The 27,655-nt window shown below is 43.0% G+C and overlaps 2 protein-coding genes across 2 annotated transcripts; one reads left to right on the top strand and one right to left on the bottom strand.

The window, feature by feature from the left end:
* The first annotated feature begins 590 nt into the window (after positions 1 to 590).
* On the top strand, positions 591 to 5,570 carry LOC114047115 (60S ribosomal protein L35). The gene is made up of 4 exons (XM_027867857.1): positions 591 to 736; positions 1,700 to 1,836; positions 2,678 to 2,759; positions 5,374 to 5,570. Exons 1-4 carry the CDS (start codon positions 734 to 736, stop codon positions 5,521 to 5,523), a joined length of 372 nt encoding a protein of 123 aa, XP_027723658.1. The 5' UTR covers positions 591 to 733; the 3' UTR covers positions 5,524 to 5,570.
* LOC114047114 (WD repeat-containing protein 38-like) lies at positions 5,550 to 27,655 on the bottom strand. Its single transcript, XM_027867856.1, has 9 exons — positions 27,440 to 27,655; positions 24,476 to 24,596; positions 16,988 to 17,104; positions 13,905 to 14,076; positions 13,129 to 13,209; positions 7,580 to 7,712; positions 7,341 to 7,490; positions 6,326 to 6,373; positions 5,550 to 6,023 (listed from the first exon to the last, which is right to left on the bottom strand). Exons 1-9 carry the CDS (start codon positions 27,653 to 27,655, stop codon positions 5,751 to 5,753), a joined length of 1,311 nt encoding a protein of 436 aa, XP_027723657.1. The 3' UTR covers positions 5,550 to 5,750.

Genomic DNA, 27,655 nt, shown 5'->3' with positions numbered 1-27,655 from the left:
AGATGTAAATATAGATATATGTAAGTATATATATGCATATATATATTTAAATACAAAATACAAGGTCATTATGGGTGAAAGTGCATTAGAAACTAGTGAGATCAGGAATGGTTTCATGTAAAGGTAGGCTTGAGCTGAATCTTGAAGGAAACAAGGGATTTTGAAACGGGGTTATGGGGAAGAGCTGGGGGGGAACGAATTCCAGGCGTGGGCACAGCAAGTGCAAAGGCAGGGAGAGTGGAGATGAATAATCCTGTGGGCCCACAGAACAAGTAGATCAGTGAGACTGGACTGCTAGGTATGTGCAGGTCAGGAATGTGTAAAGAATACTGGAAAGGTAGGATTGATTGATTTTACAGAAGGAAAAAACTGAGACCTTATATTGTGTTCTAAAGGTGAAGTACAAGTTGTTCAGAGAAATTCGATGGGGGAAGAATCAAAGAGGGCTTCCAGGGGAAAGAGCCTAAACTGGGCCTTGAAAAATGGAAAAAGTTCTAAAGCAGCCCTGGCTTTAACCGTGAGTGGGTGTGCCTTCGTGAGGCCTGCTTCTGCTTCCTCCTCTTTCCCCCTCCCCGCCTCCTTTTCTGGGCGGACTGTACCATTCTCCGCACATGTCACCCTTCTTCACTTTTGGCTTGGTCGCGTCCGTGACCCGGTAGTAGTTCTTAGGGTCGGCCCCTCCCTTTCCCTCTTTCCCCCTCGGAGCCGGTGGCGGTGTGGCTGTTCCGCGATAATGGTGAGCTCTGCGCGGGGAATCCGCCGCCATCCTCGGGCTCCGGAGCCCCACGGCCTGCGCCGTACCCGGGGGCCTCCTGCCCGGCCCCGATGGCGGGCGGTGGGGGCTCCGGAGCCGCGGGTCGGAGCGCTGCGGAGGGCTGACAAGCCTCCGGCAGCGGCGCCGGGCTCTTTGGCCTCTGCGCCGGGTCCAGCTTGAGGAGAGTGGTGGGGAGGGAAGAGGGAGCGGAGGGGCTGGAGCCGCGGCTGCCGCCGACCCCGCGGTGCGCCCGGGACACGTCGTGGCCCTTTTTAGGTCTCGAAAAAATGGAGGGGCGGGAGGCTCGACTAAGTCTCCAAGGGCCCTTCCAGCTCTGACATGTCGCAGTCAAGTAGCTAGAATGGGGAGGCACCAGGAGGCAGCGTGCTCGCGACAGCCCTTAGGGAGCCGGAAAGGCCAGGGATTTGTCCAGTCCTTCAGCGAGCAAGAGGCAGGGCCAGAATACACATCCAGGTCTGCTGTGTTAACACTGGACCATGCTGCTTATTTCATTCCCGTGATTGTATCCATTAGTCCTTTCTTATGCCTTTTTTGGAAAGCCCTGGTTGTATTCTCATTTTAGAGGAGCTATGAACTTGAAGTCAGGAATCCTAGGTAAAAATATGACTCCAACACTAATTAGCTTTTGTGACAAGTTAGTAATCTTGGTTTCATCTGTAAAATGGAAGTGGAAAGAGTTGGAAATTGGAGGGGGAGGAATGAGAAGAGTGTTATTCTTGCTGCTATCCTATATTACAGATAATAAATGATAGATGTTATGAAGGTGGTTGGTTTTCTGGGAGGAAATGGGCCCAGGGTTCCTCCTACCTTTTCCCCAGTAAATGTAGTGATTTAGCTTAATTGGAAGCCTTCTGCTTTTCTTCAATCCCCCTAGCCTGATCATTTGGCTTGCTTAAATTCCTAATCTTTTACTTCTGACATTAGGCAAAAATCAAGGCCAGGGATCTTCGTGGGAAGAAGAAGGAGGAGCTACTCAAACAGTTAGATGATTTAAAGGTGGAACTTTCCCAATTGAGAGTGGCCAAGGTCACTGGAGGAGCTGCATCCAAGCTTTCTAAGATGTGAGTATCTTCAATTTCTTTTTTTTTTTTCTTTTTGGTGAGGCAGTCAGGATTAAGTGACTTGCCCAGGGTCACACAGCTAGTGCCAAGTGTCTGAGACCAGATTTAAACTCAGCTCCTCCTGACTCCAAGGCAGGATGCTCTATCTACTGCTATACCCTCGATGCCCCCTATCTTCAATTTCTAAAGAAATTTACCAGTGGAGTTGATTTATGTAATTTGCTGCTCTTCTGGTTTTCAAAGTGCACTTTAGAAATTCTTAGCTTGTGACTGGAATTATGGAAAATATAGTTAGAACTGGAAAGGACCTTTAGAACATTGATAGTTAGAATGCACTGGAGGAAACTTGTAGATGAGTCTTAGTTCTGCCATTCAATCATCTGCATCACCTTGGGCAAGTCACTTATTGGGACCTCAGTTTCCTCTAAAACAAAAAGGGTTTAACTAACTGATCTGTAGTTTCTATCCTCCAAAATCTGTTGTGTATTTTAAGAAACCTAACTATGAAATAACAAAGATTGAGAAATCGCCTGTTACAGTAGAAAGATAAAAAGCATCTTGTTAAGCCACTGACAAGCTGTGTGCTCTTGAACAGAACCATTTCTGCCATGGGTTTAAATTTCATTCATCTATAAAGTTTGACCAGGTTTCTTCCAACCTCATTCCATGTTTATGGTTCTCTGACTGAACTTTCTATGTAAAAATACATTCCTTCAGCAAATCTTGATTGAGCACTCTAGGTTTTAGTTTTACAGCAGAATGCAGGCAGCATGAAGTATGTAGGATGCACCATGGCCCTGTTTTTCCTTGCCTCCTAAACTTTAGTCTCTTTCGTTAATAGCCGAGTCGTCCGAAAATCTATTGCCCGAGTTCTTACTGTCATCAACCAGACACAAAAAGAGAACCTCAGGAAATTCTATAAGGTAAGTTGAGCTCTGAGAAGTTAGTGTCTATCTTGTGGTTAAAATCATCTTGAACTAAATTGCAAGACACACACCCAGCACTGCTCTGACTTACAGAGAAAGTGTGAATTTGATCTTGCTACAGAATTCTCCTGCTGGGAAGCATAAAAACTGTGTATTTTTACTCTGAGCTTTCCAGAAGGTACAGTTTGCATTTCTTTGTCCTTTGCCTAAGGTGGTTTGAATGGAACTGGGACTTCAGAAAGGTCCCAGAAAAAGGCAAATGAGGAGTGGTTATGGGTGCATGAGAAACCTTTCATTTCATGCTAATTTAATAGAAGTAGAAGTGTTTTCTGATTGGATAATTAAGACTAATAGGTGCTAGTTACAAAGGAGGCAGGCTTTAGGTAACAGTAATATTTCCCCAGGGGAAATGGGACAGGCTGCTTTGGGTAGTAAGTTCCCTATCACTGGGTATTTTTGAGCCATGGCAGGAGCACTCAGCTGGGAGAGTGATCACAGAATCTAATCCAGTTCAACCCATACCTAAATGATATTTAATAAATGGTCTTTTTTCTCCTCTGCTTGAATATTTTTGGTCAGTCTATTTGCTAGATTATTTCCTCATGTCTAGCCCACAATGAGTAAATGTTTATCAATCACCTACTGTGTGTAAGCCACTGGGATTGAAACACAGAAAGGAACAGTTTGCTTTCAGGTAGCTTAGATTATATCTGGTATTATAATATACCGGTAATACAGGTAAATACAGGTAAGTAGATATGAACTGATTTGAAGGCTGAAAGAATGCCATTGGACTGGGGCATTCCAGGTATGCATAGATACAGATTGTAAGATTAACAGCATTGTAGCTGGGAAGGACTTTGTAGGTAGATCATCTTGTTCACTTCCTCATATTTCAGGTGAGGAAACTGAGGCCTAAAAGGCTAAGTGACTTACGAAGTCAAACAGGGATTAAATGACAGGGTTAGAAAGTGAGCCCAGGTCTCCCAATTTCAAAATCAGCATCCTTTCCACTGCATAATTGGGTAGGAGGCTTGGACTGTCGAGCCAGACAGCAGCTAGTTGTTCAATTTGGCCAAAATGAGCGTGAAATAATAGGAAATTAGTCTGATCCTCATTGTGAAAGGCCCTAAATGAAAAGTTGCAGAGTTTGTATTTATCCTGGTAGCCACCAAAGATTCTTGAGTGATCAAGACTCATGCCTTGGGAAAATGGTTTTGGCAGCTATGTGAAAAAATGGAACAAGGAAATGTGTTGAGAGCCTGAAATAAGTGTGATGTTAGTGGGAATAGAAAGGATATCAACATGAGAGTTGGCAGAAATAAAATGAACAGCAGTTGATAGCTACCTGGTTGGCTAGGGAGGGGTGAGATTAAGGGAGAGAGAAGAATTAGGGTTTATTCTTGAGACTGTAAACCTGAGTACTTGGGAGCATGGTGGTATCCTTAGCGCAAGTAAGGAGTAGATTTTTCTCTTTAGGACCAAGCAGAGCAAATTGATTTCATCTTCCACAATAGCCTTTCAGTATTTGAAAGTATTTATGTCCTTTCAGGCTAAATGTCTCCATTTCTTTAAACCAGTCTTAATTTCTGGCATGAGCTGTAATTACCTCACCAATGTTGTCAGCCCCATCTGGACGTTCTCCAGTTTTAACATTCTTCCTAAAATGCAGCATCCAGAACTAAACATTATATCCGATCTGGCTAGTGCAGAATCCAGTGTAGTACCTCACCTCCCTTGTTATGAACACTGCTTTCCTTCCATTTGTGGGATTGGGGGAGCAGGGAGGCTGCCATGTCATACCATGGATTCAGTAAGCTCCCAGCCCAATAAGATAAATGGTAAGGAGCTTTTTGGGAGTTGAGAAGAGGAAGAGCTCTCTTCAGGCTGAGGTGCTCTGGTTAGGCTTCCTGGATGTGGAATGGGACCTGAGTGCTAAAGGATTTATTTATATTTTGTCCATGTGCAGTAGCATGGCAGAAGGTCTGGTGGGAGGAAAAACTGAATTAGGACAAGACTTCTTAAACTTTTTCCACTCTTGACCCCTTCAGTGCTTCTTAAACTGTGGGTTGTGATCTACGGTTTAAGAATTGCTGAGTTAGGAGACCAGTTAGCTATATGAACTCAGGTCACTTCTGGGTCCCCTTTTCCTTAGCTTTGAAACACAGCAATTGGACTAAGGGGATACAAACAGGATTCTAGAGTAGAGGAACTGGATTCAAATTCTACCTTTAATTCTACATCTGCCTATCAGGCTAATGAGAGACTTATGTTGGTTGAGCGAGGGCTTTTCCAGTTCTAGAACTGCAGTTGTTTCAAGTCAGCATGATGAGGCCTTTGTTTGAATCATGGTTCTGCCACTAACCATGACTTTGGACAAGTAACTTCTCTTCCCTTGGTCTAATTTGCAAAACTGATTTTGAACTAGATCTCGAAGGTCCTTATAGTTCTGACTTTCATGATTCCATAAGCCTAGAAAGACGGTAGCTCTTTCAGGAATTACTGAAATTAATACCTTCTGGTCACCTGATTTGGAGTCTCTTGTTCCAGGTTTTATGCACTGATAACATGTGATTGCCTTGAGGGTCATGTCTTATTTTCTCAAAAACAGGGCAAGAAATACAAGCCCCTGGACCTTCGGCCCAAGAAGACTCGTGCCATGCGCCGCAGGCTTAATAAGCACGAGGAAAGCCTGAAGACCAAAAAACAGCAGAGGAAGGAGCGCCTGTATCCCCTTCGGAAATTTGCTGTGAAGGCATAATTTGTTAAGGTGCTCAATAAAAAGACAAATTGTTATAACCTGTGTAATATTGAAGAAGACTGACTTTTGGTCCCTTTTAAGAAGCTGAGGCTGTAGTGTGTTGATTCTTTATTGGTTACCGTGTAAGGTATTCATTTCATAAGAAGACTTAGTTTCTCTTGATAGTTAAATTGCCGTTTCTTTTAAACTCCTTATCACCTAGCTTGGGTCTTAGATTTTCAGTGTTCTCATCCTAAGGTAGAAATGGTGCTGCTCTTAGCTCTCTTCATTGTGGCTCCTGGTTCCAGGTTTAGATTGCATATTTCAGTGGCCTTGAAGCACCTGTCACTTAGAGTTGACTTCTGAGAGACTGAATGGCTCCTCTGACAGCGCTTGGAATATTCTCCAAATACTTGACGATCTGCAGTTCCTTCTCCAAATATTTGGTGATCAGCCGACCCTGAAACCAACAACTTCCCATCTGGGGTGAAAGCACAGACGTGGGCCACTTCTAAAACTCCCTGCCAAAAAATAAAGTAGAAACCTCTGTGGGCTGGGAACCAGAAGACTTGGTCTCAAGTCCCATTTCTGCCACTAAGCATCTGGGTGACTGGCAGTCACTTCTGATCACCTTCATTCCTCTTTATGAGTGTTGGACTAAATGACCTTAAATTCTCGCTCAACCATTCCACAAAGAATGTTACTAACTTGTTTTGCTATGTGGTTTGGATGCTCTAGGAAATAATTCATTGATTATTAGAGTATATAACTTGATAACAAGCCATTTTTTTCCACCCTCACACGCCCACCGGCTGTTTCTTACCTTCAGGCTCTCTGTGCATGTTCCAGTCGTACAATCCCAGATTTTAACCTATTTTAAAAAGGGGGGAAAACATCAAAAATATTGGGACTTGGAAGATCTGGCTTTGGGTCCTACAGGAAGATCAGGTGAATTCATGTCTGAGCCATTTTTATTACATAGACTGCGCTTTTAAATTTAGGTTCCTGTTATAGAAGTAATCTGAACATTGAAAAGCAAATCAGTTGAAGTATAGGCTTGTCCGTAACAAGTTGTACACATTTCCAACAGAGAAGTGGGGTAATAATGGAGTATACTTGGGGTCTGGTTTTACTAGCTTGTGAGCCTGGGCAGTTTCTTTCACTGAACTTGTTTCTGTCACCAGGATTGGATTAGTTCCCTTTTAAGATCACTTTAGCTCTACCAGCCTGAATGGTGTATAATCTAGCTCAATGCCCCACTACTGTGGCTAGAGGAAGCCTGTAAATTTTCATAGAGCTGCCTGACTAGCCTTGCTGAGCCTTACCAGGCAACAATCAGGAAATAGAGCAGGTGAGATAGTAGACAAGGTGAAAGCCGTTTAGGCTGCTTTGGCCACAGCTCACAGGGAATTCAAAGGATTTTTTCCTCACTGAGACATTGTGTATGCTGACTGCGTTTATCCCCATTTAGGTCATAGGATCAAAATGTAGCTTCAGGTGTAGATGGTGCTTTTGAGGTCATCTAGCCAAGGGTGCCAAACTTAGGCTACTTATTGATTTAGAAAACTACATATTAATCTGTTTTATTGTGTAAGTATTTTGCTAAATATCTCCCAATTACATTTGAATGTGATTTGGGCCTCAGGAATGCTTAACACCTTTGATCTAGCTCAACTCCCTTATCTTACAGTTTGAAACCTGCTTCCTTAGCAGGCGTATGGTCACAGTTAGGATTTGAATTCAGTTCCTTTGTCTCCAAAGCCAGCCCTTGCCAATAGTACCAGACCTGTGGGTAGGGTAGCCAAGCTCCAGCTAGGAGGAAAAATGGTCAGGATTACCATCTCGGAGTATTCTGAGCTAGCCATGCGAAGCCCATCAGCAGAGAAGGCCATGCTCTTCACCCAGGTCAGATGTCCTAACAGTTTAGTGAGGAGCTTCCCTGTCTCAGGCTTCCAGATGCGGATGGTTTTGTCCCAGGAGCCTGAGGCCTGTGGGACAAGTGGGAGTGTTTTGGTAATGGTCTTTCCTGAGATGCCTTCCCTCCTTCCTAAGGGACAGGAAGAGAATCCCAGCTTACCAGGAACCCAGATGGGGAGAAGCAAACACAGCTGACATTTCCTTTGTGGCCTTCCAGTATTTTTTTTTTAATCTTATCCAATGTGCGTAGATCCCAGACTTGAACTGTAGAATCCCAGGAGCCAGTAGCCTGTCTCAAAGAGATGTGATACGAGCTTTGGAGAAAGGACCATCTTAATGTATGTTCTACGAGGCAGAGCCTGCTGCTGGCCAGCCACTAGGGAAGGGATGGGAGAAAGCTGGGTCTTGATAGTGACAGGCAGTAATTGACCCAAATCCTTCCCTCAGAGAGCGACCCTTTATCTGCAGAGAAGCCCTTCTTGGCAATACACGGGAAAATAGCCATCATCTGTTAGGGGATGAAGAAAATTCAGAAGAACCTTTTTAAGGCTGTACAGACATGGCTAGCATGACTTGAGGCGACCTGAAACCTTTATAGTAGAGCTAGCCTTAAAACAAGGATAAAGAAGGTGAGATGGGAAGAGATGGGTGTTGAGATCTATGTCAAGTTTGAAGCCATCACAAATAGCCAGGCGTCAAATGGCTGTTTGGGGCACATCCAACCATCTTTACACACTGAAAAATTTATGCTAGGCTAGTAAGAGATTCCATTAGCTGGTACTCCACGTACCAAGACAACCCAGGAATTGTAAGAAATTTCAAAATAAAAAACTACAGAAGTAAAGAAAAACTGGATTGTTACTAATATATAAAAATGATGCTACCTAAATTAATTTATAGTTGGCATACCAATCAAACTTTGGGGCAAGGATTACTTTAGAACCAGACAAAATTCATCCAGAGAACAAAAGGTGAAGAATCTTAAGGAAGATTGCAGAGGAGGGTAGTACCAGATCTTGAATTGGGTGAAAAAGAAAAAACTAGTCAAATCTCAAAACAAATAGAAAAATTGACTAATGGAACATGACATAAATAAGACATGAAACATGTTTGATAAAACTGTAAGATACCAACTTGTTGGGAGTAGGGGATGAGTAGGGAGAGTGGGTATTGGCAAGAGAACTCCCTGTTTGACCAAAACTCTTGGGAAAATTGAGAAGCCATCTCACTTCACACCCTCTACCAACAAAAGCACCAATTGAATGCATGACCTAATTATAAAAATAATTAGATAACATTCACAACTATGTTTAGAAGAGTTCTGGAGATGTAGACAATCATAGATAAAACAAGCAATTTTGATTACATAAAAATGCAAAGCCTTTGCACAAGTGATAAAGCAGAATTAGAAACCACTGGGAGGAAACCTCTAGCAAATTCCTCTGAGAAAGATCTTATATTCAAGATATGTAGGAAATTGTTACAAGCATATAAGTTATTTCCCAAAAGATAAATGAACAAAAGATAGGAATAGGCAGTTTTCAAAAGAAGAAATGCAAACTGTTTAACCTATTTAACCATTGGTAAAAAATGCTCCAAATCAAAAGAAAAGCACATTAGAACAATTCTAAGGTTCTGCCTCATGCCCATCAGGTTGACAGAAATGACCAAAAAAAAAAAAGGGAAAATGCCAATAAGGGAGAAGGGGGCAGAATAGGGTAGCAGCAGGTCTTACAAACACAGCCACATCAATGAACTGTTGGTTGAGCTGGGAATTGGTCCAACCATTCTGGAAAGTAATTTGGGACCATATTAAAAAAATTACTAACTACATACTCTGACTCAGCAATACACCTACTAGGTAGCTACCTTAAAAGGACATATACATATGTATGTGTGTATATATATGTATAGGTGTATATATGTGTAGATATATGTATGTGTGTGTGTATATATACATGCATGCACACACATCAACATAGCAGGACTATTGTAATAAAAAATGAAACATTGCACCCTAGGAATAGGGACCAAACCTGTGATGTCCTGGTCAGGATCCTCTTTGTACTTTATAATCTTAAAGAGTTGACTAAGGGGTGGAGCAGTAGATAGAGCGCTAGCCCTGGAGTCAGGAGGTCCTGAGTTCAAACTTGACCTTAAATACTGGCTGTGTGACCCTGGGCAAGTCACTTAACTCCGATTGCCTTCTCTTCCCCCTCCAGTTCCCCGCCCCCCCAAAAAAAGAAAAGGTGACTAGAACGTAGAGAGGTTGAAGTGATTTGCCTAGGGTCAAACAGCCAGTATGTGTCAGGGGAAAGACTTGAGCCCAGGTCTCTTCCTTGCTCTGAGATTAGGTCTCTAGCCTCATGGTGCCTCTCATACAAATTGTACCATAGAAGATGAAAAAACATGATAAATTAAGAGAAACCTGGGAAATTGTATAGGAATAAATGAAGAGTGAAGTCAGCAGAACCAAGAGCATAATTTACACAGTGACCACAATAATGGAAAGGAAAATAACCAAAAGATGAAAGAACTGAGCAGTTCAATGACCAAAGTCATGGCTTCAAAGCACTGAAGATAAAACATTCTTCCCAGCTCTTGGTAGAGAAGTAGTGGAGCACTAGAGAGACGCAAAATGAGCTACATTTTCAGATGTGACCTTCGTGTCTATACTTAGTCACATTTTACATCTATTTTGGAGGGCTGGAGAAGTTTTAAGGGAAAAATTGGTGGGTAGTGATACTGATGGGGACCAAACAAAAGAATCAAGAAACATTGCAAAAATACACAGAAGAGAGAGCAGGAGGTACTGAAGGGGATTGAGACTAGCAGGGCAATTTTGTTACTACCACATTAAATGTAACACACATTTTTAAAAAACATTGTACGTAATGTAGTTTACAGTTTCATATAGCACCCTCTCTGTTCTTTGGATACTAAAATGTTCATGTTGATGTTTGTCAAATTCATAATAAAAAAGAGAATTTAAACAACAACAACAACAAAGACACTGGTTTTGCCATCCACACTGGCCATCTTTCTCATCCTCATCCTCTTCCCACTGGAATCTTAGCTTCTACCCCAAGATGACTGGGTTCTGATAGGTGAACATTCACATTTTCTTGCCCAGAATTAGATATCACCCACCCCACTTCCTGGCTATTCCCAAATCCTGGCACTGTGGACAGAGGCAACTAGGTTTGATACAGTGAGAAGAACCCAGAGCCTAGAGGTATTAAGACCTGAATTCAAATCCTGCCTCAGACATTTATTAACTGTGTAAACCTAGGCAAGTAGCTTGAGCTCTGTTTGCCTCTTATTTCCCAACTGTAAAATGTCAATGATAACAGCACTTAACCTCTCAGGGTTGTTTTGTACCGGTTTGCACCTCACACATAGGAGGAATGCTTATTCCCTTCCCTGTTTAATACAGTAAGCACTTAATAAATGTGTTATCATCCTTTTTTTTTTTTAAAGCCATATTCAAGCAGTCATCAAAGAGAAAGGCAATGCTAGAGAGTGGAAAGAATTCAGGATTCAGGATCAAGGAACAGACTTGTGATTTCAGGGATCTTCCAGACAAGGAAACTCTCTCCCAATGCAAGTCAACACCTCCTCTGCAAATTAGCCTTCAAGAGTTGCCAAGAGTCTTGAGAGGTTAAGTGATTTCCCCAGGGTCACACAGCTACTATGTATCAGAGGTGAGACTTGAACCCAGTGGCCAACTCTCTATTCACTTGGCCAAGGCTGCCCCAGGATAGCAGAGTTAAAATCTCACTTCTGACTCCACCCACTGCATGACTGGGAACAAGTCACTAATTCTCTGAGCCCCAGTTTACTTCTCTGGAGAATGGGTCTTGTTATCCTCATTTCACAGGTATTATTGTACTATCTTACCTGCCTCAAAAGATTGCTGTGTGGGGAAAATGTTTTCTAAGCTCTAAAGCACTCCCAGGCTTAAAGCCTACCTATCTAAATGCTAACATTGCATGTGCTAACAAAGGTGGGGGGGAAAGGGGAGATCACCCCATTTTACCCAGGGCTTCGGTAGCTTGGTATGAAGAAAACCAGATAGTGAGACTAAAGGGAATGTCCTACTTTTCTTTTCCTTGATTACTTTTTTCTGGGAATAGTGTTTTGGAAGGAGCTTTGTTGGTATGACCCTGGGAGTAGGAGAGGCTAAAGAAGGTAAGGGGAGCACAGGGAGGCTGATAGGACTTTAGCAACTCAACCATTTTTGGTATTTCATTCTTTGATGTTCCATGGAGGAGAGGAAATGTTGTTGAAGATTTGTTGGTTTTTTGGAGGAGGGAGGGGAATAGAGGTTGGAATGGCAGGAAGGGTCTGAACTTTATGATTTCTGTGTGGAAATTCCCTTCACCAGTAAATTATTTGCAACTTTGTCTTAGAGAATTGACTGAGATACTGAAAATGACTTTTCCACGATCACACAGTTGATATGTGTCAAAAAGCAAGATTTGATTCCTGACTCCAAAAATGGTCTTCTACTTTACCATCATGCCTCTGGGGGAGGGGACAGGAGGCTGTGATAGTCTGATATTTTAGCAATTGGGTTCCCTTTTTTTTTTTTAATGAGGCAATCAGGGTTAAGTGACTTGCCCAGGATCAAACAGTAAGTGTCAAGTGTCTGAGGCCAGATTTAAATTCAGGTCCTCCTGACTCCAAGGCCAGAGCTCTATCCACTGCACCACCTGCCTGTCCCAATTGGGTTCACTTGTAAATTACATTTATAAAGCGCTTACTATGTAAAGGTATGCTCAAGGTCAGAGCATGCTAAGATGAAAAAATCATGTAGTCTTTGCCCTCACTAAGCTTTACAGTCACTTGCAAAGAAGTGATAGGGAGGAACTCAACTTCCACAAAGATGAAGCAAGGACAAATTAATAAAGGACCAAACAGAAATACAGACAAAGTGCTCTAAGAAAATCAGATGGTTGGAAAGAAAACTTTCATCTGAGTAGGGAAGGGTAGAGATGGGGAGGGATGGAAGGAAGATTAGGGACCCTGAGCTAGTTGTCTCTAAGGAAGAGATTTTTTTTTTAGGCAATTGGGGTTAAGTGACTTGCCCAGGGTCACACAGCTAGTAAGTAAGTGTCAAGTATTTGGTCTGAGGCTGGATTTGAACTCAGGTCCTCCTGACTTCAGGTCTGGTGCTCTATCCACTGCGCCACCTAGCTACCCCAGAAGAGATTTTTTTTTAACAGGTAGAGCTGAGGGGTGCATTCCAGGCATAAAGGACAGACACTATGTGTAAATAGCATCTCTAGGTTGAGATTTAAGAGCAACTATTAATCCAGAATGTCTGGAACACAGTGAGTAAAAAGTGTCATGTGAAATAAGTTGGATCCGAACTGTGGAGGACTTTAAATGCCAGCTTAAGGAGTGAGTTTGTGAGGGTCTGAACTAGAGAAGTAAAGAGGAGCATGGAGAGGAGGAGCATGTGTTTGTGAATGGATGAAAAAACATCTATTAAGGGCTTCCCATGTGCCGGACACTAAAGCTAAACAATGTCATACAAGGGATGTTGTGGGAGGCAGATTGAAGAGAAGTTGGCAAGTGGCTGGATTGGGAGGGCTGGGAGGGGTATAAATAAAATGGAGGAGTTCGACTTCATCCATACAAGGGCAACTATCGAAGGTCAAGGTGCCCACCACTGCACGTGGTGAAGAGGGACGTGACACTTACAAGATATTTTGAATTGGGAGAAAAGTCACTGCTTTGGATGGCATCCCGATGTCCAAGGAGTTGTGTGATGGTTTGGCCCGTCTAAAAGAGAAGGAAAATCTGTTGAAATATATACATCAAGCTAGTATACTTGCAAAGGAGAAACATTAAAAGTAAGGAATGTTAAGGGTCATCTAGTCCAGCGTCCTCTTTGCGAATGAGGAAACTGAGCCTCAAAGAGGTTGTGACTTGCCCAAGGTATCCTAGTTGGGATTCAAACCCAAGCCTCCTGCTGTCCAGGTCCTTTTCCACTATGTTCTATTGCCTCCTACATGCATTGCCACCAAAAAAGAAACAGATGTAAGGCAAGGCTGAACGTTGTCACTACTTCTCTTTGACATAGTTTAGAAATCCTAGTTCTAAGATCCCTCTCAACTCTAATAAATGGTTTCAATGTTTTAATCTTTCCTATGCTAAAATCTGATTTAATTTGCATTCCTCAGAGATGCCTAATACTTTAGATTTCTCTATTCATTTCAACCTCACTGCTCCCAGTGAAATTAGTGCATAAAATACATGTATTAAGGGACTCTTTGTAGAACAACGATTCCTGATGAAATGTGAACAAGTGTTCCCTCATTTTGTGAGTTTGGTTTTACTGAATTTATATTAGTTGAGTTTCCTAGGGTACACCATGTAAGGCTTCAAGGGGGGAAAAGCCCTATTCCTGAGGAACCTAGCTCCTTAAACACCTCACCACCACCACCACCACACCCAGTCTTCCCCCATTCCCATACCTGTACTTCCCAGAGTATAGCCTTGCGGTCCCAGCCTCCAGATGCCAGCTGTTTGGAGTCTGGGCTGAAGCTGACTGTCTCCACACCCCTGGAGTGACCTGGAAGACCCCAGTGCAGGACAAAGTATGTAAAATAGAAACAATGAGCCCCCAGCACTGGTCTCCTGCCCTGTCTGTGGCATCAGAGGAGTGGCGTAAGGCAGATGAAAGGTGGTGATTGGGCTTCTCTGGTCATAGACCCAAAGGGGTGACTTTCTAAATACACATATACAATGTGCCTTAGAGGGCTAGAGGTAAGAGCCAGATTGTGAGACTCACTATTTGACCTGGGATCACCTATTCACCGACCTCCCAAGTTTTATGACAATGAAAGTGAGCACTAATTTCTCATGCTTGGAGTTGGGATTCCTTTGGAAGTGATGAGGGAATTCCAAGGGATGGTCAGTCACTCTGTGGATACAGGACCTCCCTTCCTTGGGGCCTTGCCCACCTCTGCCTATCCCTAGCTTTGGATATTTGGTATGAACCCAGAGAACCCTGGGAAACCCTGAAGTGAATAATGGTGGTTTACTTTGAAAGTACTTCAAGTTTCACAAGAGATGATGACCTCACGCTAATCCTGAACCATATATAGTAGGTGTGCCTCACAGGATAACTCATCATTTTCTGGATGATGAAATTGAGGTAATGAAGGTAAAGAGATTCACAAAGACCTCAAGTACAGGATAGACAAGACTTGCTTGAAAAAGATCTAGGAGTGTTAGTGGACCATAAATTCAAGGTGAGTCAACAGTATGATGTGGTAGTAAAAGGAAAAAAAACAGACAAACCAAAAAAAGCAAAATCCTATTGTGATCTTGGGTTGAACTAAGAGCAGAGCAGTTTTTTGGAAGAAGGAGGTGATAGGCTCTCTGTACTGGGCCCTTCTCAGGACTCATCTGGAATATTCTGTTCAGTTCTACGCTGTTGTTTGTCCTTCCTTTTACAAATGACATTACAGAGCAAAGTCCTGCCTCAAGTGTAAATTGGACTTAAGTGAGGCAGAGTTGCACAAAGTCTCCAGCTTCTCTCCCTCTCTCTCTTCCACAGTCATCAAAGTCCAGTGGCAAGACAAAAGTCAAGAAGACTGGCAATGGCCTGAGATGCAATAGATGACCTTGCTGTCTTTGATGACTGCCCACACTCTAAGTGCTCCACAGCCCCTGCTTTCACCCCTCTCCCCTGCTTCCACACCCCCGAAAAACCATCTCAGCAGATGCGCCAAAGCAGATCAACGTAAATGACAGCCTCAAACCTGTATGTGAGTTAGGGGGATGTCTACCCCAAACCTTTAAAGACTTCCCTCGGCGGAATGGGTAGATGAAAGCAATTTGTTCCAATTCTAAGCCACATAGTTTAAGAAGAACGTAATAACCTGGTGAGTGTTCAGAGGAGAGCAATCAGTATGGTGAAGGGCCTTCAGTTCATATCAGAAATAATGAACAGCAAGTATTTATTAAATAAATGTTTTCTATGTGCCAGGTACCAGCTTGACTCTGGGGATAGAAGGACCAGTTGAAGAAACTGGAGATGATAAGAATAGGCAGCGGGGTGGGATGGGGAAGAACATGATAATTGTCTTCAAGAATTTGAAAGGTCATCATGTAGAAGATGGATTAACCTTGTTTTGTTTAACGCCGGAGGAAAAATGGGTAGAAGCTGAGAATAAGACAAATGGAGACTCAATATCAGGAAAAAATTCCTAACAATTAGAGTTATCCCAAAGTGGAATGGGCTGCCTCAGGAGGTAGTGAGTCCCCCTCCTTAAAGGTCTTCAAGCTGTAACTGGATGACCAATGATCAGGTATGATGTAGTGAGGATTCCTGGTACCTGAACTTGAACTTGGGTCTTTTTCCCCTCAGCAGGAGAGAACAAGAGACCTGGATTGGAATCCTGAGAAAAATGAGCTTAAAAGAAGTTATGTTTTTGGAGGCAATTAGGGTTAAGTGACTTGCCCAAGGTCACATAGCTAGTAAGTATCTGAGGTCAGATTTGACCTCAGGTCCTCTTGACTCCAGGGCTGGTGCTCTCTCCATTGCACCACCTGGCTACCCCAAGAAGTTATGTTTGGATCTAACCTTTTCAAAATCAAGATGACAGAGCCATTGGCATTCAAAGCCAAACATTTGTACTCTAAGTTCAATATATTTCTCTGGAATAAAGGGAGGAATGAACCAGGACTTGATGAGAAAGAAGGACCTCCCATGTATCCTCGGAAGTGAGCAGGAACTGTCACGGTTTGAAGCCTACAGGGGGCTCCCAACAGAAGCGATGAGCGCCAGGGGATTCTCTGGGTCTTCAAGAGGAACTACGAGCTCTCTCTACCCTCCTGGTTTCTCTTCGGACTCTGGACCAGGACCTAACCTAGCTTCCTACTGTTTGTTGTAGCATCATAGGACTTAGAGCTTGAAGAGAACTTGGAGGTTATCTAGTCCAGGGGTGGCAAACAACAGTTCAAGGGCCGAATCCAGCCTGCTTCCTGTTGAACTAAGAATGGTTTTTATGTTTTAAGATTTTTAAAACATTAAAAATCATTCTTACCTTGTTTTTGTTGTTGAGTCATTTTTCAGTCATGCCCGACTCTTTGTGATCCCATTTGGGGTTTTTTGGCAGAGATACTGGAGTGGTTTGCCATTGCCTTCTTCAGCTTTTTTTACAGATGAGGAAACTAAGGCAAACAGGATTAAGTGACTTACCCAGGGTCACACAGCTAAGTAAGTGTCTGAGGCTGGATTTGAACTCAGGAAGATTCCAGACCAGCACTCTGGTCTTAGCTTGAAGGATGTACAAAAACAGATCTGTGTTGGGCCTCAGGCCATAGCTTGCTGACCCCTTATCTAGCTTAGTGCTTTCCTTTTATACCTGGGAAAACTGAGGCCCAGAGGGTTGTAACTTGTTTAATGGCACACAGGTAGAAGTACTAGAAAAGGATTCAAACCAAAGTCCTCTCCAAACTCTATCTGAAACCAGTGGTGATTACCTGGCCCAAGGGCCTTCCTCCCTGCCTCCCCTCTCCACACCCCAGTCTCTTTGGTTCAGGTCACCTCTTAGAACCTGGAGGCATTCAGTGGTTTGGGCATCCCATAGCCGGACTGTGCAGTCACGAGAGGCGCTTGCAAAAAATCTTCCATTAGGAGAGAATCTGCAGAATAACACTGGACCTGTAAAAGAGAGAAAGCAGAACTGGGCCCATTGTGTTGGGAGCTCACAATAGAATTGGGAAGAACAGGCTCCCCTAGGGAATAACACAGTGTGTGTAGGCTATGGAAAATGTGCCCCCTATGGCCTTTCCTGGAATGGGACACAGGGCCCTGAGCCTTTGGGAATGAGGCCCAATAGTCTGGCTTCCTGCAGGTCAGCTAAGTGATGGGCATCCTCTAAGGCTGAAGAAAGCCTGCTTTCATGTATGCTGCTTAGATACTAGGACCCAGCCCCAGCCCCAGCCCTAGAGACATTCCCTGTAAAACCAGAGATGTTAATGACCGAGACCCCATCCAAACGAGTCTTCTATATCAATGGACTTGGAAGAATAGGGTCATAGGAACTGAGATTTTTGAAGAGGCCCCTCATTTTACAGATGAAGAAATTGAGGCCCCTAGGGGGAAAGAGGCTTGCCCAAGGTAACATAGCTAGTAAGTGATCCTAACAATGTATTAATAGTATCCAAGACTAAGGAATTAGTAGTCCTACTGTACTCTCCCCTGGTAAACTACGTCTGGGGTACTGTGCTTGGTTCTGTATGCCACATATTTAGGAAGGCCATTGACAAGTTGGAAGGAGTCCAGAGAAGAATAACCAGAATAGTAAGACGACAAACAAGGGTTAAACCACTCCAGGTGAGTATGGTTAAATCGGAGAAAAGAAGGCATAGTGAGGACAGGCAGCTCGGGTGGCAAAGTGGGTGGAGTACTGGACCTCAACTCAGGAAGAAGAGAAGATCTGAGTTCAAATCCTGCCTCAGACCCTCATTAACTATGTGCTCCACGGCAAGTCATTTAACCTCTGCTTCAGTTTCTTCATCTGTAACATGAAAATGACAGCACCTATCTCACAGGGTTATTTTGAGGATCAAATGAGATGATATTTGTAAAGTACATTGCTAATCTTAAAGCGCTATATAAATGCTAGTTATTGTAACTGTTATTATTGTCTTCAAGTATTTGAAGGGGTAAGAACTTTTGTTATGCTTGGCTTAACCAAGCAGAATTGTGAGTAATGGGGAGAAACTGATTGCAGGGAGAGAGAGAGAGATTTGGGTGCAGCATAAGAAAACACTTCCTAATAATCACCCATGTCCAAAAATGGAACAGGTAGTCTCATGAAGTATTAAATTGCCCATCATGGAAAATCTTCAACTGAAGGCTGGATGACTAGTTGTTGGGATTGTTGTAGAGGGAATTTCTGTTCAGAAACAGGTTGGACCAGATGGTCTTTTGAGGTCCCCTTCTGATCTGAGATTCTTTGATTCAGAAAATCTGTTTTTCATTCTTGGTTCTGAAACTTACTGACCTTAAGCAAGTAATATTAAGTACCTACTGTGTGCTAGGCACTGAGGGCACAAAGACAAAAGTGATAAAAGTCCCTGCTCTCAAGGAATTTATATTCTGACAGCAGCTATGAGATTCACAATCATCTGACTCTTCAGTCTTCCTCTCCATCTTGCCCCTCAACCACTTTCTAGTCTCTTTTACTGTTTTGTCTTCACCCATTAGAAAAACTCCTTGAGGATAGGAACTATTGCATTTGCTTGTAATTCTGTCCCCAGCACTTAGCACAGCTCCCAGCATGTAATATGCACTTAATAAGTGCTCTATCTACCTACTTATCTGTCATCAATCTATTATCTATCTATCTATATATCGTTATCTATCATCTGTCTGTTATCTATCATCTATTTATTATCTATCATCTATCATTTATCAATCATCTATATACCTACCTATCATCTATCAATCATTCATATAACTACCTACCTATCTACATACCTGTCTATTATCTATTTATCTATGTATCTGTCTATCTATCTAGTGTTTCTGATTCATTTAATCTCTCTTAGCCTTAATTTCTTCATCTCTAAAATAGGGATAATAATACTTTCACTAACTCACTCAACTTCAAAGTGCCACACAGAGGTAATAGATTATGTGTTGTCAATGTTCCAGGCCATGGACAGAAGAGGTGAAATTCCAGGCCTGAGCATCATTTTCCTCTTCTTCCCAGGCTGGGGATAATCAATGGATCTCTTGTTTCCTAACTGTGCATTCAGTTGAAGATGCTCTCAGTGAAAAAACTGAGAGTAATGGTAGCAGGAGCAGGGTGGGTGGGTGGTGGAGGTGGCCCAGGAGAATGTTTCCACTGTTGATTGGGAAGTTTATTGGACAGAAGTGGATAAAGAAAAGGGGACATTTGGGGGAATCTGGCTCTGGAGAGCTTGAATTGAGGGATTTTGTCATGCTACAAATGGGATGATGTCTTATCCTGGAAGAACAGTAGTTAATAAGCCAGCAGACAGCCTGAGTTTCAAGAGTGGGAGAGGTACAAGATTCAATATGTGATCAAAGAGCTATAAATTGGCAAAAAGGCTTGACTCTGAAGGCAATGAAGGTGTTTAGATGAAGGTTGTAAGATATTATTGGGGAGATTGGGGGGCACATTTCTGTGGAGATATGGGGTTGGTCTAGATGGCTTTTGTGGTCCTTGTGATCTCTGAAATTCCATGGTTCTGGAAAAAGCACTCACCTGGCAGCTAGGAGACCTGGGTTCTAGACCTGACTCTGTCATATCAATTCTGAGCCATAGTCTTTTCATCTATAAACCAAGGAGGTTGGACTAGACTCAACCCTTTAATAAAAGGATTTGTTTTGTGAAGTTTGGATTCAGTCAGAGGGCCTCACTTAAGGACCTAGAGGGCCACATGTGGGCTCCAGGCCACACGTTCCCCACCCTTGGACTAGAGGATCTCTACTGTACCTTCTAGCACTGATATGATATGATTCTAGGAACTGACTAGATATATAGACAGACAGATAGATATAACTGTGTTGCTAAATGGCTACATAGAGAGGAGGGGAGAAGATAAAAGGAGGGAGAGAGAGAGAGAGAGACAGAGAGAGAGAGAGCCTTCAACACTGATGGTCTGTGGTTTGGTCAGTGTCATTGATCATTTGGTCACTCCATTCACTAACACAGCTCACAACCCCTTCCTGTCTTAGGGCAGTTGATATGGCTGAAAAAATTCATACCCTGGTGTCCAAACCTTACTACTGGAGACCTAATCTAGGCTAGTTTTTTGACAATAGACCCTTCACAGTTATGTTCTCATTGCTGGGTTTTTATTCCAGCCTGTCAGGGTCTGTCCAAGTTTATGCTCTGCTGCCATAGTTTCCAAGAAACCAAGGCCACTGTTATGAGACATCAAAGGAAGATTTTATTGAGCAGGTACATAGATATTGTGAAAAATGAGGGGAACTTGTGAGGGACTGTCTGATGTTGGCAACTGCCAGGTGGGCGCTGTGGCAAGATTAGGGTAAGATCTAGGTATTTGGAAGTCGAGGCAGGGGCTGTGGTAGGCGGAGTCGTGGTGAACTGGGATGGGCTGGGTATGGAGAAGCCCTGAGGCAGTGGGCAGTGCTATGTGAGATAAGCTGGGTGCAAGGAAGTAGCCGGAGCTTGTGCTCCTGAGGCAAGGGGCGGTGCCACGTGGGAGTGGGACAGCAGAGGACGAGTTCCCTTTGCTTAGTCCCCTCCCTATATGCAACGTCAACCCCAGACGCCTCCTTCCTGTGACCTTCCTGACTTCCTAGGTCACGTACTCTGTCTATGCACTAATCCCAGACGCCTCCTTCCTGTATCCGGTCCTAGCCTCCTACGTCACTCCCTCTCCCTTGGTGTGCTAAACGCAGACAGCCCCTTCCAGTATCTGACCCTACAATCATTGGCTAGTAAGCGGGCTGGGGAGGAGGGGCTAAGTAGGTACTTAAGGAACGAGCGTGGTCAGATTGCGCTCTCTTGGCTCCTGCTCTGTTGCTCTGGCCTTCCTGCTTGGCCTTGCTGTGATGGCTTGCTGTGATGGCCTCTGAATAAAGCTCTGGTGTTGGTGCCTCCCGATGGCTCGTCTCTGTGTGTTTATCCGGTTGAGGACCGAAGACTGATGAGTGAGTATGACTCTGGCAGCCTGCTCCTTATATGAGGAGTGTTCGGTGCGGCCGGCATAAGGTCAGTGCGGTGGTACAGGAACTGAACTCTGGACTTATTTTTAATCAACAAAAAGAGCTGACAAGAACTTGGGAAGTCTCTTTGGGAAACACTAGGCATAGTGTTCATTCCCTAGACTTTTTTAAATTAAAAAATGTTTTAATTTTTTAAAAATCTATTTTTTCTGCCTCTCAGCTTCTTTCCTCATTGAAGAATAAAACGAAACAAAACAAAATTCTTGTAATAAATATGTATAGTCAAGCAAAACAAATTTCTGCATCGGTCATGTCCAAAAACATATTTCAAGCTGCATCCTGAGTTCATCACCTTTCTTGAAAGAGGTGAGTAGCTCTGGAATTGTGGTTGGTCATTGCATTAGTAAGAATTTTTTAAAATTACATTTTATTTTTCCAATTACATATAAAATAATTTTTAATATTTATTTTAAAAAATGTTGAGTTCCAAATTCTCTCCCTTCCTCCCTACATCCCTCCTTGAGGGGCAAGCAATTTGATATAGATTATACATGTGCAGTCATGCAAAACATATTTCCATATTAGCTATGTTACTAAGGAAAACAAAACATAAAAAAACTCCAAGAAAAATAAAGTTAAAAAAATAGGCTTCAATTTGTATTCAGACTCCATCAGTTCTTCCTCTGGAGGTGGAGAGCACTTTTCATTATAAGTCCTTTGGAATTGTCTTAGATCATTGTATTGCTGAGAATAACTAAGTCATTTACAGTCGATCATCGCACAATATTACTGTTATTGTGTACAATGTTCTCCTGGTAATGCTCCCTTCACTTGGCATCAATTCATGTAAGTCTTCCCAGGTTTTCTGTAACCTTCCTGTGCATCATTTCTTTTCTTTTTTTTTTTTTTTGGGTGAGGCAATCAAGGTTAAGTGACTTGCCCAGAGTCACACAGCTAGTAAGTGTTTTGTGTCTGAGGCCGGATTTGAACTCAGGTCCTTCTGACTTCAGGGCTGGTGCTCTATCCACTGTGCCACCTCACTTCCCCTGTGCATCATTTCTTAAAGCACAATAGTACTCCATCACAATCATATGCCACAACTACTTCAGTCATTCCCCCATTGATGGGCATTCCCTCAATTTGCATTGGTTAGAATTCTGAAGTCTTTTCAAAGTTGTTTGTCTTTGCAATGTTGTTATTATATTAATTGGTCTCCCACTTCTGTTTATTTCACTGTGTATCTGCACCTACAAGTCTTCCCAGGTTTCCCTGAAATTATCCCTCTCATCATTTCTTACAGGACAATAGTATTCCCTAATTGATGGGAACATCTTTAATTTCTATTTCTTTGTCACCACAAAAAGAATTGCCACAAATATTTTGTACATATTGGCCCTTTCCCTCTTTTTTGATCTCTTTGAAGTGTAGGTCTACTATTGATGTAATATTTCTAGGGGAGAGTGTATGCACAGTTGAGTGACTTTTGGGACATAGATCCAAATCATTTTTCAGAATGGCTGGACCAGTTTACAACTCTACCAACATTGCATTAATGTGCCTGTTTTTCTACAGCCCCTCAAAAATTTTTCATTCTTCTGTTGTCAACTTTGAAATGTGATGGGAATGAGGTAGAACCTCAGATTTGCTTTAATTTGCATTTTTCTAATTTTTAAATGATTTGGAAGATTTCTTTTTCATATTGATAGATAGCTTGGATTTTCTTCTCTTGAGAACTGTCTGTTCATACCTTTGACTACTTATCATTTGGGGAATGGCTCTTATCTTATACATTTGAACCAATGCTTATATATCTTGGAAATCAGATCCTAATCAGAGAAACCTGTTGCAAATTTTTTTCCTGAGTTATCTGTTTCTCTTCTAATTTTAGCTGCATTGGCTTTGTGCAAAAACTTTTAAATTTTACATAAACAAAATTATCCTTTTTTATCTTTTGTGACCCTCACTATCCATAGATCAGAAAAGCAATTTCTTCCTTTCTTATCTAATTTGTTTAAGATGTTACCTTTTATGTCTAAGACATTTATCCATTATCACTTAGATTTCAAAAAAGCCAATTTTAAAAAAAGTTTAAAGAAAGGATAGGTAAGATGATCTCATTGCCAAAGGATCTTTAAAAAAAAGTTTCCAAGAATGAAATTATAACAATGCAATTTAGAATTATCCCAATAAGAAAGAAAGGGGGGGGGATATCTAAAAAAAAGTCTGACATTACTGCACAATAAGCTCCACTGAGTTTAAATCAAAAGAGACAAGTTAGAATGGAGAATGAATCCAAAAGGGTGGCAAAAGGGTCTTGTAAGAAGAATGTCATGAAGGTCATATATAACTCAGAGTAAGCTAAAGTTCATGAATTAAGATAAGGCAACAAAAGATGGGCTTTAAGGGAAGGGGGGAGGAAGGTTATTTTGGGAGCAATAATAAAAGCTCACCTGCAAAATGCTTTCCTCATGAGGACCCTGAGAAGGTTGGGGTGGGGGGTGGGGATGCAATGTTATCTTCCTTTTACAGATGAAGCAACTGAGGTTCAAAGGTAAGCACTTTGCCCAAAGAGACACAGCCACAAATGAGGAAGCCTGGATTTGAAGAATCTTCTGATTATTCAATCAGGCAGTCTCCCCCTCTAGAACCATGCAAGCAAGGGGTGGGTTGGGGCTGCTGGGAACAGATGGTGTGATTGATGTCAATAAAAGGAAATCAGAATCACCGCCAAGCCTAATTTTTTTCCTTCTTTTCTGTCAAGGAGAGGCAGTGTGAGGGTGGAAGGGTCCTAAGGAGGGGCCCTTGGAACAGAATGTTAGGGAAGGGATCTGAGATTATTTAGTTCAATAATGCCTTGTTATAAAGAGGAGGAAAGTTGAGAGATGGGCTCCCAACACTTCTCTGACAACCCCAGCAAAATTCAAACCCTCTGAGAGCTGGATCAACAAGGACCAAAGACCTAGAGAGCCTCCCTGCTGTGCATGGACCTGGAGTTTTTCTTACCGCCCAGTACTTTCCTGAGGGTAGCCTGAGCCTCAAAGGGCTCATCTGAGGGTGTTGGAAGAAACCCACCTCTACTCCCGCCCTACACTCCCTCCTCCTTTCCCCTGAAGTCCTTTAATGCTGTTCCAACGCTCGATCGGGGCGTCAGCCGCTGGCGCAGCAATGGGGGACACTTGGCAGGGAGATATGGGCATCTATCCCTGACGGCCTAGGCCCACCTGCAGTTAGTTATGCCACAGCGCACGGACCCCGGGGCGATGTTGGGCGCCTGTCTGCAAGCAAGCTAGAGGGCAGAGGCGGGGGCGCGGGAGCAGGAGGAGTGGGTGATGAGAGACGGGTTGGGACGCCCGCGCCGCCCACCTTTGTGACCCTTTAGCTTCCGCAGCAAATTCCCAGTCTGAGCCCCCCACACGTACACCTTGTTGTCATCACAGCACGTGAGGAGAATCCGGGTGTCCGGGGAGAAGGCGCACGAATTGACCTGGGAGGGAAGAATTCTATTGGATTCTGTTCCAAAATAAAGTAGCCAAATAGCCTGAAAAGAATGCCTGGTTCAGAGGTGACTCTCTGAGTGTGGGTCATTTCATCTTTCTAGGCCTCAATTTCCTCATCTGCAAAGTGAGGAGGTTGGATTAAACAGTCTCAAGAAAGGCTCTAAATACGTGATAAAGTTTTAATATACTTGTGACCTCCGTCACCAATAACAACAGCATTCCTCCATGGGGATACACTTCATTTCATAATTTAATTCAATTTCAAAATTGCCATTAAGTTTGACAGTTCAATAATTTAATTCAATAATTCCACTCACCAAGCTCCATGAAAACAGTACCTTATGTAAACTTCTGTCCCTCAACAGTGCAGACAGTAGATGTTAAATAAATGTTTAGAAAATTTAGTTTAACTGCTAGACAGTAGGGAACTACACCTCTGCCTTGGTCCTTTTCCCTTGTCTGTCTCTCTCTCTGTCTGCTGTGTCTCTCTTTCTATCTCTCTGTCTCTGTCTTTCTGTGTCTCTGTCTCTCTCTGTGTTTGTGTCTGTCTCTGTCTGACTGTCTCTGTCTCTGTTTCTGTCTCTGTGTCTCTCTGTTCTATGTCTGTCTGTCTGTCTCTCTCTGACTTTATGATCTTATCAGCTCCTTATGAGTTTAATCAACCCCATGTATAGGATTCTCAAATCTTTATACCAGTCCTTCTGTTTCCAGAGTGCCAGTCTACATCACCAGCCACCTCCCGGACATCTCTAATTGGATTCTCATCTTCTGGACTTCAATCCATAGTCTCTGATCCAGTTATTCCCCTGCTTTCAGTGGCTCCTTATTACCGCTAAACTAAAATTCAAACTCTTCCATTTAGCATTTTTAAAGCCCTAAATTACAATTCATCTCAAATCTACCTTCTTCCTCAATTATTTCTCATGATTCCCCTTTGTTACTCCCTCAAAGGTTTCAGCCAATTGCCCTGCTTACTCTCCCCACACTTAGCCGTCCATCTTCCCACATCACTCCCTCCTCACCTCCACTTCCTAGAATCTCTGTCTTCCTTCTAGGCTCAGTTTCTGAACCACCTCCTACAAGAAGCCATTCCTGATCTCCCTTGTTACTGACCTCTCTCCTGTCTCAAATTATAATGCATATATTTATTATCTGTTTACATGTTGTATTTTCCTGGTAAAATTTAATCACCTTGAGGGCAGGGATTCCTTTTGTTTTATCTTTTTATCTTTAGCAAAAGTGCCATGCACATGGTGCTTAACCAATGCTTGTTGGATTGGATTGGTTGGAAGGTTAAAAAAAAAGTCTAGTTAAAACAGTTCCAGCTTTCATGGAACTCACATGGGGAATGATAGGAGAATGACAGTGATAATGTTCTCATTTCTACACCAGCTTTGTGGTTTACAGAATCTTTTTCTCATCAAGTCTGTGAAATAGATCATGCAAGTGCCCCTTGACAGAGAAGGAAACAAGATGAGTGAGTCTGTGAAGTGGCTTGCCCAAGATTACCTAGCTAGTAAATTCCAGTATCAGGGTGAAAACCCAGGCCTCCTGACCAAATCCAGAGGTCTCTCCACCTTACTGTGGGGCTGCCTCCAGGTCCTGGGCAAAGAACAATGCCCTAGAAGTCACGTGACCTCGGTTAAACTCCTGAAAATGCTACTTCTTGGCTGCTTGACCTGGGAGCCGCTTCACCCTTCTGAGCCTCTTTTTCTTCATCCTATGGAGTGAGGAGTTTAGACCAAACGATCTCTAAAGTCCCCTCAAGCTCTACCATGCTAATCTTCTGACTTTTTAAGATGTTTCCTATGACATCATCATATTTTGACAAATATACAAACGATCATAATACATAACAACATCTAAGTGAATCAAAGATGTGTAGAGTGCTGCATGAGGTCCGAGGAGATTGGGAAGAGAGTCAAGGAACACTTCAGGGAAGAAGGGGCTTTGAACTGGGATTTAAAGGATAGGTAGGAATCCAGCGGGAAAGAGGGGAAAGAAAGATATTAAGGGTCAATGAGATAAAGTAAGTAAAGGCATGCACAGTGGGAAAGCATGGGAGACATTTGCCGTGTGTTGAGTCGTTTGGTTAAAGCATATAATAGTACAAGGAAAGAAAGAATGAAATATAAAGCTGGAAAGGTGGGGGGTGATGTCTGATGGTACTGAATGGCTTGTATTAGTACAATGGTATTGATGCTTTGAAGGCCAGGAGGAGGAGTCCGAACATTGTTGAGAAGGCAATAGGAAAGGTTTTGAGCAAAAAGTGTGATATGACTAGATCTATGCATAAAAAGCATATGCATATAAGCAGGTCACTTAATTTGCTGGGCTTCAGCGTGCTCCTCTGTAAAATGAGGGGCCTGAGCTAGATGATCTATAAGTTCTCTTCCGGTTGTCTCCCATTAGATTATTCCACCTAACTGCAAGATGAGTTGATTAGAAGGGCAGCAACACCATGTTGGGGGGCCATTGTAATTGTCCAATGAGTGATAAGGAGATTGGGGCTGGAATCGTGATAGAGAGAATATAGAGGGCTCAAACATGTAATTGACTGTTTGGGTATACGAAATGAGGGAAAGGAAAGAGTCTGAGATCACCAAGTCATCGAGATGTGATGATTCCCCAGACTGCAACAGGGAAGTCAGGAAGGGTAGCAATTTGAGCGAAAAGTTAGATGGGGGTGTGCTGGGAATGGGGAAGGCAGAAAGAGGCATGACAGCCCAAGCAGCGCCTGAGAAAAGGGGTAGGTGCTATCCTGGGGGCCCAGGTAGCCCCCTCCTCCGACTCGCCACAGCTTTGGCCTCTATCCACATTCCCCGCTTACCTCCCCCTTGTGACGACTGAAGTATTTTATACTGCCCACGGTCAAAGGCGCCCAGGTTTTTCCGGCTGGTGAGGGTGGGGTCGGAGGGGTCTGGGTGGAGGACGTTGATGTAGTTTCAGATCTAGCTTTGTGGGGGCTTCGATCGCGGGGGCTTTGATCGCCGGCCTTTCCCAACATCGCGGGCATCTCTCTCATGATGACTGCGGACCTGGGCAT

Source organism: Vombatus ursinus, unplaced genomic scaffold (genome assembly GCF_900497805.2).
Source record: "Vombatus ursinus unplaced genomic scaffold, bare-nosed wombat genome assembly UNPS02014786.1, whole genome shotgun sequence".
Taxonomy (NCBI): domain Eukaryota; kingdom Metazoa; phylum Chordata; class Mammalia; order Diprotodontia; family Vombatidae; genus Vombatus; species Vombatus ursinus.
Note: the sequence above shows the minus strand (reverse complement) of the source record. Positions and strands in the feature narration are given on the sequence as shown.

Bases quoted from the DNA above. Each gene is read 5' to 3' on its own strand.
- LOC114047115 (XM_027867857.1), top strand. The intron at 1,837-2,677 runs GTGAGTATCTTC...TTTCGTTAATAG, and splicing joins GCATCCAAGCTTTCTAAGAT to CCGAGTCGTCCGAAAATCTA. The intron at 2,760-5,373 runs GTAAGTTGAGCT...TCTCAAAAACAG, and splicing joins ACCTCAGGAAATTCTATAAG to GGCAAGAAATACAAGCCCCT.
- LOC114047114 (XM_027867856.1), bottom strand. From the start codon at position 27,655: ATGCCCAGGTCCGCAGTCATCATGAGAGAGATGCCCGCGATGTTGGGA. The intron at 24,597-27,439 runs GTAAGCGGGGAA...CTTCCCTCCCAG, and splicing joins TCAGTCGTCACAAGGGGGAG to GTCAATTCGTGCGCCTTCTC. The intron at 17,105-24,475 runs GTGGGCGGCGCG...TCTCTTTTACAG, and splicing joins GAAGCTAAAGGGTCACAAAG to GTCCAGTGTTATTCTGCAGA.